The 12,576-nt window shown below is 48.3% G+C and overlaps 1 protein-coding gene across 6 annotated transcripts in view; it reads left to right on the top strand.

Moving 5' to 3' along the window:
- The window catches only part of SLC25A20 (solute carrier family 25 member 20), a 42,729-nt gene that overhangs the window by 11,050 nt on the left and 19,103 nt on the right, over positions 1-12,576 (top strand). For 2 of the 6 annotated variants that reach the window (XR_006696101.1, XM_045386277.1), the window contains exons 3-4: positions 5,602-5,729; positions 10,833-10,923. The exons of 1 other annotated variant lie outside the window; for it this stretch is intronic. Coding sequence is in view for 3 of the 5 variants with exons in the window: in XM_045386277.1 (XP_045242212.1) it covers positions 5,602-5,729; positions 10,833-10,923 (219 nt within the window). In the remaining 2 variants the exon portion in view is untranslated. Of the gene's footprint in view, positions 1-5,601; positions 5,730-10,832; positions 10,924-11,826; positions 11,953-12,576 lie in introns of those variants that run through there. 3 more of the 6 variants (XR_012431135.1, XM_074032177.1, XM_074032176.1) reach the window with 2 other exon arrangements.

The following is a 12,576-nucleotide window of genomic DNA, read 5'->3' as shown; positions in this document are numbered from 1 at the left end:
GTCTCTACTAAAAAATACAAAAAACTAGCCGGCGAGGTGGCGGGCACCTATAGTCCCAGCTACTCCAGAGGCTGAGGTGGGAGAATGGCGTAAACCCGGGAGGCAGAGTTTGCAGTGAGCCGAGATCTGGCCACTGCACTCCAGCCTGGGCGACAGAGCGAGACTGTGTCTCAAAAAAAAAAAAAGATCTTTTAAAAATGTTTATTTATTTATTTAGAGACAGAGTCTTGCTCTGTTGCCCAGGCTGGGGTGCAGTGACGCGATCTCAGCTCACTGCAAACTCTGCCTCCCGGGTTCAAGCGGTTCTCCTGCCTCAGCCTCCCGAGTAGCTGGGATTACAGGCATCTGCCACCATGCCTGGCTAATTTTTGTGTTTAGTAGAGATGGGGTTTCACCATGTTGGCCAGGCTGGTCTCAAACTCCTGACCTTGTGATCTGCCCACCTCGGCCTCCCAAAGTGCTGGGATTACAGGCATGAGCCACTGCGTCTGGCTTAGAAAGAAGATCTTGAGGCAGTGCCTGCCTGACCGTCCTTGAGTGAGATGGTGCTACCCTTCTTTTTTTTTTTTTTTTTTTTGAGATGGAGTCTTGTTCTGCCACTCAGACTGGCGTGCAATGGTGCAATCTCGGCTCACTTCAACCTCCGCCTCCTGGGTTCAAGCGATTCTCCTGCCTCAGCCTCCCAAGTAGCTGGGATTACAGGTACCTACCACAATGCCCAGCTAATTTTTATATTTTTAGTAGAGATGGGTTTCGCCATGTTGGCCAGCTGGTTTCAATCTCCTGAGCTCAGGTGATCTGCCTGCCTCAGCCTCCCAAAGCGCTGGGATTACAGATATGAGCACCATGCCCGGCCTGCCCTTTCTTCTTTTTCTTCGTCGTCTTTTTTTTTTTTTTTATATGGAGTCTCATTCTGTCACCCAGGTTGGAGTACAGTGGCATGATCTCAGCCCACTGCAACCTCCGCCTCCCGGGTTCAAGTGATTCTCTCTGCCGCAGCCTCCCAAGTAGCTGATACTACAAGCGCCTGCCACTACGGCCAGCTAATTTTTGTATTTTTAGTAGAGATGGGGTTTCGCCATATTGGTCCAGCTGTTCTTGAACTCCTGACTTTGTGATCTGCCCTCCTTGGCCTCCTAAAGTGCTGGGATTACAGGCGTGAGCCATGGCACCTGGCCTTGTCCTTTCTTCTTTAAACTCCTCCTCCTTACATCTCTAGTGTCCAGGGTGGAGTCTGATCAGTGTCTGATGGAGGTTCTAGGCTTCAGGTCCACTCAGAGTCCTCTACCCTTACAGAAGGAAGGTAGGCTTACCTGCCTCTTGGTCGTTAGATGTTATTGAGCACCTGCCTAGGGGTGGGCAATGTGCTGGGTCCTGGAGTCGTGGTGAGAACGTCTTGTATAAACCCAAATCTTTGAAGAGTTGAATAGGCTTCCTTAGTCCATATTTGTGCATGTCCTGTTTTTTGCTGTGCTAGATTTGAGCTTTCTGCTCTCTGGAGCTGCCAGGCAGAGGTCTGTAGGTTGTGCTACATGGAACTGGGTTGGCCATTCTAGTGGAAGGAAGACTAGACAAGTTGTTCAGGAGGAATGGGCTTGACCTCTCAGGACCTGCTCATCCTTTTAGCTCATGTAGGGAGCTGTGGGAATGGCTTTGAATGGACTTCGTCATATGCTGCTTTTGTAGATCTTCCTCAGATCTCTGTCCTTTTCCCATTTACTGCCTCTATACTTTGTTCTTGGAATTCACCTGCAGCCTGTAGCAGTTTAGGCTTTTGCAGGAATTAGGAGGAATGCTGACAGGTACAGTTGTGCTCCCTTGATTCTGAAAAGAAAGTTTGGATACCCAGGGTCTGCAGTGAGGCAGGTTCTTCAGCCTGGGTCTGTGGAGCCTTCCCAGTGTGCAGCCTCACCTTGATTCTCCTGCTACTCTCTATAAGGATCAACTTTAAAAGTTTTTGTATTTTTTTAAAAAATGGTTTTGAGATGGGGTCTCGCTATTTTACCCAGGCTGGTCTTGAACTCCTGAGCTCAAGTGATCCCCCCATCTCAGCCTCCTGAGTACCTGGGATTATAGGCCCTGATACAGGCACTTCATTTGTTACTGAGAAGCTTATAACAAAGTAACAAAGTGATATTTATCTCTTTCCTTCGTTCTCCAGAGGCAACTACTTTCAATTTTTTCAGTTGTTTATGCTGTTCCCACCTATCTACATAATACACATTTACTATTATTTTTATTTTATTTATTTTTATTTATTGTTTTTTTTGTTTGAGACGGAGTTTTACTCTTGTGACCCAGGCTGGAGTGCAGTGGTGCAATCTCGGCTCACCGCAACCTCCGCCTTCCAGGTTCGAGCCTTTCTTCTGCCTCAGCCTCCCTAGTAGCTAGGATTACAGGCATGTGCCACCACGCCTGGCTAATTTTGTATTTTTAGTAGAGACGGAGTTTCTTCATGTTGGTCAGGCTGGTCGTGAACTCCCGACCTCAGATCTGCCTGCCTCGGCCTCCCAGAGTGCTGGGATTACAGGTGTGAGCCACTGTACCTGGACATTGCTGTTATATTTTATACATTTATATATTGTTTAGCTACCTATTTGTGGTAGATTATTTTATATTTTAGCTCTTATACTCCCTATCCCCTCCTTCTGCCCTGTCCATCTATATGATTTTATCACCCTTTGTGGTTTAATCCAATTTACCATTTTCATGATTACAACTTTATATATATTTTTTCTCTTAAGTATGAAGTATGATGTGCATTCCATTCCTTGTGTAACTTTTTGTTTCCCTTAGGATTGGGTTAATAATTGTGTTAAATCTTTTGTTTGTCTTTGAATCACTCTCTGTCATTCTGTACCCTAAATGCTCTGTAGTGTACCTTTCTGTTTGGTTTGCTACACACTGCCTTAGGAGTTATTTTCTGTTGTTCTAGTGTGTGTTGTTTTGTTCTGTTTTAGTTTTAGTTTAGTTTTGTTTTTTTGAGATGGAGTTTTGCTGTGTTGCCAGGCTGGAGTGCAGTGGCACAATCTCGGCTCACTGCAACCTTTGCCTCCCAGGTTCAAGCTATTCTCGTGCCTCAGCTCCTGAGTAGCTGGGATTACAGGCATGCACCACCACACACAGCTAATGTTTGTATTTTTAGTAGAGACGGGGTTTCACCATGTTGGCCAGGATGGTCTTGGTCTCCTAACCTCGTGATACGCCTGCCTTGGCCTCCCAAAGTGCTGGAATTACAGACGTGAGCTACTGCACCCGGCCTTGTTCTGTTTTTCTTGCAAACATCACTTTTGGAGTCCTCTACTACGCTGTGGACTGTTTCCCAGGTCCACTGCACCCAGTGCCATCCTAGAAACCCACTTCATCTCTCTTGGACTGGCCCCCTGGTCTCCCGGGTCCTGAATCTTCCTCCTTGTTTACTACCTTGTTTGGTGGTGTATTTATGTATTTGTCTGTCTGTCTTTTTTTTTTTTTTTTTTTTTGAGGCGGAGTCTGGCTCTCTTGTCCAGGCTGGAGTGCAGTGGCCGGATCTCAGCTCACTGCAAGCTCCGCCTCCTGGGTTCACGCCATTCTCCTGCCTCAGCCTCCCGAGTAGCTGGGACTACGGGCGCCCGCCACCTCGCCCGGCTAGTTTTTTGTATTTTTTAGTAGAGACGGGGTTTCATTGTGTTAGCCAGGATGGTCTCGATCTCCTGACCTCGTGATCCACCCGTCTTGGCCTCCCAAAGTGCTGGGATTACAGGCTTGAGCCACCGCGCCCGGCCTTTGTCTGACTGTCTAATTATTTATTGGTTACTACATAATTCACTTTCCTTTTTTTTTTTTTTTTCCTGGAGATGGGATCTCACTCTGTCACCCAGGGTGGAGTACAGTGGCAAGATCATAGCTCACTGCATACTTGAACTTCTTGACTCAAGTTATTCTCCTAACTCAGCCTTCTGACTACCTAGAACTACAGGAACACACCACCACGTTTGGCTAACTTTTATTTTTTATTTGTTTTTGTAGAGACACAGTCTTGCTATGCTGCCCAGGCTCACCTTCCCTTTCATTACTAGTGAAACTGTACTAGTGAAAATTGCTGTGCAGTTCTAACAAAATTCTCATCTTAATACCTAGAAAATTTAAAACATTTTCTTAATCACTTGTAATCTTACCCCAAAGAAGGTAGATCACATCGTGTATCCTGTTTTGTAGCCTTTTTTTTTTTAACTTAATAATCTCTTCTCATGTTATAATGTGATTTATAGAGTTTATAATTTATCTCCTATTTGGCAGCTTTTGTTTTTTTCCCCAAAATTTTGGTACCTTATAAATGCCTGAGGTTATTTTTACACCTCTGAGTATCTCCCTAGAGTAAATTCCTTGCAATAGATTTTCCATACAAAAAAATTTCCAGGTGAAAGAGTATGCTACATATTGGCAGATTGCTGGCCGGGTGCAGTGGCTCACGCCTATAATCCCAGCACTTTAATAGGCCAAGGCAGGAGGATCACTTGAGCCCAGGAGTTCAAGACCAGTTTGGGCAACGTGGCAAAACCCTGTCTCTACAAAAAATATAAAAATTAGCTGGGCATGGTGACGCATGCCTATAGTCCCAGCTACTTGGGAGGCTGAGATGGGAGGATCACTTGAGCCCAGGGGATCGAGGCTGTGATCAGCTGTGATTGCACCACTGCATCCCAGCCTGGGTGACAGAGTGAGACCCCGTCTGAAAAAAAATATCCCCCAAAACAAAAACAAATTGCCTTTGAGAATGGAAACTGCCTTCAGTTTCTCCAGCAATACATAATAGGACAATTATTTCTGATAAATGTGGGAGATATTCTTCCATTTAAAATTCTCCTTGTGGCCGGGTGCAGTGGCTCACGCCTGTAATCCCAGCACTTTGGGAGGCTGAGGCGGGCGGATCATGAGGTCAGGAGATCAAGACCATCCTGGCGGCCGGGCGCGGTGGCTCAAGCCTGTAATCCCAGCACTTTGGGAGGCCGAGACGGGTGGATCACGAGGTCAGGAGATCGAGACCATCCTGGCTAACACGGTGAAACCCCATCTCTACTAAAAAATACAAAAAAAACTAGCCGGGCGAAGTGGCGGGTGCCTGTAGTCCCAGCTACTCGGGAGGCTGAGGCAGGAGAATGGCGTGAACCCGAGAGGAGGAGCTTGCAGTGAGCTGAGATCCGGCCACTGCACTCCAGCCTGGGTGACAGAGCAAGACTCCGTCTCAAAAAAAAAAAAAAAAAAAAAAAAAAAAAAAAAAAAAAAAGACCATCCTGGCTAACACAGTGAAACCCTGTCTCTACTAAAAAAATACAAAAAATTAGCTGGGCGTGGTGGCAGGCGCCTCAGGAGGCTGAGGCAGGAGAATGGCGTGATCCCAGGAGGTAGAGCTTGCAGTGAGCCAAGATCATGCCACTGCACTCCAGCCTGGGCGACAGAGCGAGACTCTGTCTCAAAAAAATAAAAAATAAAAATAAAGTTCTGCTTGCTTCAAGAAGAGGGAAGGAAGCCACAGGTTAGAGGACACACTGCTTTCCTCTTTCAGTGATTTAAAAGGTGGTGGTGTCTGTAAACAGCTTCTGCTTCTGTGATTCCTTGCAGGGCATCAGGGGGCTATATCGGGGAATGGCTGCCCCTATCATCGGGGTCACTCCCATGTTTGCTGTGTGCTTCTTTGGGTTTGGTTTGGGGAAGAAACTACAACAGAAACACCCAGAAGATGTGCTCAGGTGAGTACTTACAGGCCAGGAGCACTCGCTATTCTGCCTGGTAGTGTGACATGGGTTAAATTAAAGAAACTTGGGCAGGGCACGGTGGCTCACACCTGTATTCCTAGCACTTTGAGAGACTGAGGCGGGTGGATCACCTGAGGTCAGGAGTTCAAGTCCAGCTTGGCCAACATGGCAAAACCCTGTCTCTACTAAAAATACAAAAAAATTAGCTGGGCACTGTGGTGGGCGCCTGTAGTCCCAGCTACTTGGGAGGCTGAGGCAGGAGAATCGCTTGACAGGGAGGCGGAGGTTGCAGTGAGCCGAGATGGCACCACTGCACTCCAACCTGAGCAACAGAGCAAGACTCCGTCTAAAAAAAAAAAAAAAGAACCTTGGTGGGTCCTCCTGGGCCCTTAAGCCTGACTCCTGGGAGTTTTTTTTTCTTTCTTCTCTGAGACAGAATTTTGCCCTTTTTGCCCAGGCTGGAGTACAATGGCATGATCTCAGCTCACTGCAACCTCCGCCTCCCAGGTACAAGCAATTCTCCTGTCTTAGCCTCCCAAGTAGCTTGGATCACAGGCATGCGCCACCACACCTGGCTAATTTTTTTTGTATTTAGTGGAGAGGGGGTTTCACCACATTAGGCTGCTTGCGAACTCCTGACCTCAGGTGATCCACCTGCCTCGGCCTCCCAAAGTGCTGGGATTTCAGGCGTGTGCCACTGCACCTGGCCCAACTCCTGGGAGTTATACATGAAGGAGTACTTGAGTTTTAAATTTTTTTAATTTTTAATTTTTTTTTTTGTTTGAGACTGAGTCTCGCTCTGTTGCCCAGGCTGGAGTGCAGTGGCTTAATCTCGGCTCACTGCAAGCTCCGCCTCCCCAGTTCTCGCCATTCTCCTGCCTCAGCCTCCCTACTAGCTGGGACTACAGCCGCCTGCCACCACGCCTGGCTAATTTTTTGTTTTTTTGTATTTTTAGTAGAGACGGAGTTTCACCATGTTAGCCAGGATGGTCTCGATCTCCTGACCTTGTGATCTGCACCCCTTGGCCTCCCAAAGTGCTGGGATTACAAGCGTGAGCCACCGCGCCTGGCCCAAGTACTTGAGTTTTTGAGATGGGGTCTTTGTTTGTCACCCAGGCTGAAATGCAGTGGTGCAATCATGACTCACTATAACCTTGAACTCCTGGGCTCAAGTGATTCTTCTGCCTCAGCCTCCCGAGTAGCTGGGACTACAGGCACACACCACCACTCTGGGCTAATTTTTAAATTTTTTTGTGAGATAGGGGCGGGTCTCATTATCTTGCCCAGGCTGGTCTCGAACTCCTGGAGCCAAGCAATTCTCTTGCCTCGGCCTCCCAAATTGCTAGGATTACAGGTGTGAGCCACCACACCTGACCAGTTTTTCATATTTCTTTTATAAGGTAGTATCAATTATTGGAGAGATTTGTAACCTCACGAGGCTGTTGAGAGGTCTGAATGCTTAAATATGTGTAACATGTCATAGGCAGCACCTGGTGCTGCCCTAAAGCCAAAAGCAGTCTTTCTATCACCTGATTGAGAGAAGAGAAGGTTCCAACTTTTGTTGTGCTTCATTTTTACAACATGCTAATATGACTATAAAGATTTCAGGTATTAGTTTCTGTGTTAAAGTGGAATAAGTTAATATGTTTTCCTTTAATAAACTTTAAGAAGTTGGATTTGGGTATGAAGAGGCACCTGAGACAGAATTATAGTTCAGAATTTACAAAGTAGCGAAAACAGAGGCTTCTCAGGATGCAGGGGAATTCTAAGTGGAAATATTGGGTGAAAATGTATCCACAATCTGAGCTGTGCAGGGTGCCAACCCCTGGGAGGGGCTATAGGCAGTACAGGAGCTACAAAGTCTGGCCTGCCCTCAGATCTGGGAGCTCAAGGGAGGAAGCCCAGGGTGCCATGCAGTTGTATTCTGTCACCACTCTAGGCCACAGCAGGCTGAGTGAGGGTCTAGGATGTAGATGGAGGTGCTTGTAGAGTGAAACTCTATTTCTAGGATCCTTGTGACCCTCTGAATGTCCCTAGATTCTATAAATAGCCTCAAGTGGCCTGAAACGTGGGTGGGGTTGTTTTGGAGCTGCATTTGCCCATTGGTAGTCCTTGTGTCCCAGGGACACATGTCCTCTCTGAGCGTCTGTTCTTTTTTTTTTTTTTTTTTTTGAGACGGAGTCTTGCTCTGTAGCCCAGGCTGGAGTGCAGTGGCCGGATCTCAGCTCACTGCAAGCTCCGCCTCCCGGGTTTACGCCATTCTCCTGCCTCAGCCTCCGGAGTAGCTGGGACTACAGGCGCCCGCCACCTCGCCCGGCTAGTTTTTTTTTTTTGTATTTTTAGTAGAGACGGGGTTTCACCGTGTTAGCCAGGATGGCCTCGATCTCCTGACCTCGTGATCCGCCCGTCTTGGCCTCCCAAAGTGCTGGGATTACAGGCTTGAGCCACCGCGCCCGGCCTTTTTTTTTTTTTTTTGAGACGGAGTCTCGTTCTGTTGCCAGGCTGGAGTGCAGTGGCGCGATCTCGGCTCACTGCAACCTCCGCCTCCCAGATTCAAGCAGTTCTCCTGCCTCAGCCTCCCGAGTAGCTGGGACTACAGGTGAGTGCCACCATGCCCAGCTAATTTTTGTACTTTTAGTAGAGATGGGGTTTCACCATGTTGGCCAGAATGGTCTCGATCCCTTGACCTCGTGATCTGCCTGCCTCGGCCTCCCAAAGTGCTGGGATTACAGGTGTGAGCCACCGTGCCCGGCCCTGAGCGCCTAGTCTTTTAGCATATGTGCCAGCTCACGGATGTATCAGGGCCATGCATGACCCCTGTGGGGTCACTTCTGGTACTTTGGTCTATGGGCTGTGTTCCTGTACAGTCACATCAGCACTCAGAGAAACAGTCTTCCTGACTGTACAAAGTTAAGACACTCAGGACCCCACTCCCACAATCCTGTCAGCCCTGCTGTGTTCACCTTCCTGTAATGCTGTTTGGGGATGGTATAGAAAGGAGTGTTACCAGGGCCTTGGGGTGGAAGTCCAGGAGGGTCCAGCTCTCAAAGGTGCCTCCCTGGGATGGAGATGGGGGTGGGGAGTGGGAGAATAGGCCAGACAGCCATTGAGTGTCCACATGATGCCCTGTGCACACACAGAGATCCTATTCAGAGACAGTCTCCAGTCCCAAGAGATGAGGTTTGCTGAGCCTAGGGTTGGGCATTATGGGGAAAATGGAGCATGTTGGTCTCACAGGGAGAATTTAGTTGCTGAGAGGATTCCTCAGGGATAGCCATGTGAACTGGGACTGTGAAGATGGCCGTGTTGGAAAGCAAGTCTCTTGACTGTTCAACAGTCACTTTGGCTGTGTGCCTGAGGTAGATGCATGAGCCCTGCCTGGGGTGAATGCAGGGAGAAATAGGGCTGTTGAAACTGGTGCCCTGCCTGGAGTGAACTCTTTACAGTGGATGTCCCTCTACCCCCATTTGGCATCTGTTCATAAGCTCCTTGCTGGATGGGACTGACCTGAAGGCTCAGTTGTTGGAGGCTTGGGGTCAAGAGTGCACTGAAGCTTAGGACAGTGTGTGAAGTTTTTCAGTCACAGTTGCTAAGTTGTGGGACTCTGTTGAAATGCTGAATGTAACTTTGTGCCCCATTGCCTCCAAACCATGCTGGTATTGCTAATCCCAGAAAGAAAAGGAGGTAGCCAGGCACAGTGGCTCATGCCTGTAATCCCAGCACTTTGGGAGGCCAAGGCAGGAGGATCACTTGAGCCCAGGAGTTCGAGACCAATGTGGGCAACATGGTGAAATTCTGTCTCTACAAAAATGCAAAAATCAGCCAGGCTTGCCTGTAGTCCCAACTACTCAGGAGGTTGAGGTGGGAAGGTCACTTGAGCCCAGGAGGTGGAGGTTGCAGTGATCTGAGATTGTGCCATTGCACTCCAGCCTGGACAACAGAGCAAGATTCTGTTTCCAAAAAAAAAAAAAAAAAAAAAGGGCTGGGCACAGGGGCTCATGCTGTAATCCTAGCACCCTGGGAGGCCGAAGTGAGTGGATCACTTGAGGTCAGGAGTTTGAGGCCATCCTAGCCAACATGGTGAAACTCTGTTGCTACTGAAAATACAAAAATTAGCTGGGTGTGGTGGCGGGTTCCTGTAATCCCAGCTACTCGGGTCCTGAGGCAGCAGAATTGTTTGAACCCAGGAGGTGGAGGATGCAGTGAGCCGAGATCGCTTCACTACACTCCAGCCTGGGGACAGAGTGAGACCGTGTCTCAAAACAAACACAAACAAATAAACAAAAAGAAGAAAGAAAAGAAAAGGAGATGCCAGAGGTGGCACAGACAGCTTGGGGTGATAGATGGGTAGGAGCCTCAGACTGCTGTTTATACTCAGGGTTGTTCATTCTGTGGGGGCCAGAGTGAAGACCCATACCTCTTGCCACTGGGGGACTATTTCCCTGTACAGGGGCCACAGGATCTGTCATGCCTGCCTGGCTATCATCCCTGTCTGGTCGTTTCTCAGCATCTTACAGCATATTGCGTGCAGTTGACTTGGCTATCCCTTAGCCTTTAGAGGTGGCCACAGCCATCCTCCTTGGCCTTGAAGCTGTCCTGCTTGAGTCTTGGCTTAGAGTGTTCTCAGGCCCTTGGTAATCCAGGGGAAGTGAGACTGAAGGGGAACTACTGGGGGAGATTAAAGTCCAGATCTTGGGTTAGAGACTTCCCCCTCAAAAACCCCAGCACATTAACTATGGGGAATTGAGGCTCAGACAGGCCTGGAAACCTGTCCATAGTCACTGTGCTTGGCAGGCGCATGGATGGAAACTGTGTTTTACTATAAAACTTCTCTTACAGGTCAGGGATTCAGAGCGTACACCGCATGGGGTGGGCCTTGTGACCAGACTCCCATTGCTCTTGCCACTGAGACCCTTGCTCTGGGAAATTTGACATTAAAATATACCTATAACTGAGTTTTTGTGCGAAATCTTAGGCTTCTACCCAGTCCAAGTACTTATTTTTTTTTCTTACAAAACTGTCCTTTTTGCTGGGATTGGCCCCTGTCCTCAGTGGTTAGTCACAGGTGCTTGCTTCTGGTTTTTGTTTTCAATGCAGCTATCCCCAGCTGTTTGCAGCTGGGATGTTATCTGGTGTATTCACCACAGGAATCATGACTCCTGGAGAACGGATCAAGTGCTTATTACAGGTAAGATTGTGATTGGAGGGGAAATAGCTAGCTTTTTCCTTTCAGTTTATAATTTCATGTGCATGTTTATGTCCTTTCACCCTTTATAGAGGCTTCAGGGTCGGGTGCAGTGGCTCACACCTGTAATCCTAGCACTTTGGGAGGCCAAGGTGCGAGGATTGCCTGAGCCCACGAGTTAAAGACCAGCCTGGGGGCCAGGTGCAGTGGCTCATGCCTGTAATCCCAGGACTTCAGGAGGTCGAGGTGGGCAGATCACCTAAGGTCAGGAGTTCAAGACCAACCTCACCAACATGGTGAAACCCCGTCTCTACTAAAAATACAAAAATTAGCCAGGAGTGGTGGTGCATGCCTGTAATACCAGCTACTCGGGAGACTAAGGCAGGAGAATCACTTGAATCCAGGAGGCAAGAGTTTTCATTGAGCCAAGATCATGCTATTGCACTCCAGCCTGAGCAACAAGAGCAAAAATTCCATCTCAAAAACAAAAACAAAACAATACAGAACAACGATGTTATTTTTTTATTTTTATTTTTTTTTGAGACGGAGTCTTGCTCTGTCACCCGGGCTGGAGTGCAGTGGCCTGATCTCAGCTCACTGCAAGCTCCACCTCCCGGGTTTACGCCATTCTCTTGCCTCAGCCTCTGGAGTAGCTGGGACTACAGGCGCCCGCCACCGTGCCTGGCTAGTTTTTTGTATTTTTTTTTTTAGTAGACACGGGGTTTCACCGTGTTAGCCAGGATGGTCTTGATCTCCTGACCTCGTGATCCGCCCGTCTCGGCCTCCCAAAGTGCTGGGATTACAGGCTTGAGCCACCGCGCCCGGCCAGAACAACTATGTTATATGAATGGAATCGTATAGTATATAAAGTCTTTGGATTGGCTTGTTTTTTGTTTTTGTTTTTAGATGGAGTCTTGCTCTTATCGCCCAGGCTGGAGTGCAATGGCACGATCTTGGCTCACTGCAACCTCCTCCTCCCAGGTTCAAGTGATTCTCCTGCCTCAGCCTCCCCAGTAGCTGGGATTACAGCACCTGACACTATGTCCTGCTAATTTTTGTATCTTTAGTAGAGACAGGGTTGTACCATGTTGGCCAGGCTGGTCTCAAACTCTGGACCTCAGGTGATCCACCCACCTTGGCATCCCAGAGTGCTGGGATTACAGGCATAAGCCACCACGCCTGGCCTGGATTGGCTTTTTAAATTTTTTTATTTCTTTCTTTATTTTTGAGACAGGGTCTGGCTCTCTGTCACCCAGTCTCTGTAGTACAGTGGCTGGACTCAGCACACTGCAATCTCTGCCTCCTGCAATGAAGCCATTCCTACCTCAGGCTTCTGAGTATCTGAGACTACAGGTGTGCATCACCATGCCCTGCTAGTTTTGTTTATTTTTTTAGAGATGGGGTTTTACCATGTTGCCCAGGCTGGCCTTGAAACTCTCAGCTCAAGCGATCTGCCTGCCTCGGCCTCCCAATGTGCTGGGATTATAGGCATGAGCCATCATGCCCAGCATAGATTGGATTTTAAACTCAGCATTGGCCAGGCATGGTGGCTCACACCTGTAATCCCTGCACTTTGTGAGGCCGAGGCGGGTTGTTCACCTGACATCAGGAGTTCGAGACCTGCTTGGCCTACATGGAGAAACCCCGTCTCTACTA

Source organism: Macaca fascicularis, chromosome 2, assembly GCF_037993035.2.
Source record: "Macaca fascicularis isolate 582-1 chromosome 2, T2T-MFA8v1.1".
NCBI lineage: Eukaryota > Metazoa > Chordata > Mammalia > Primates > Cercopithecidae > Macaca > Macaca fascicularis.
The sequence above is the reverse complement of the archived record's forward strand: the minus strand, read 5'-3'. Positions and strand labels throughout refer to the sequence as shown.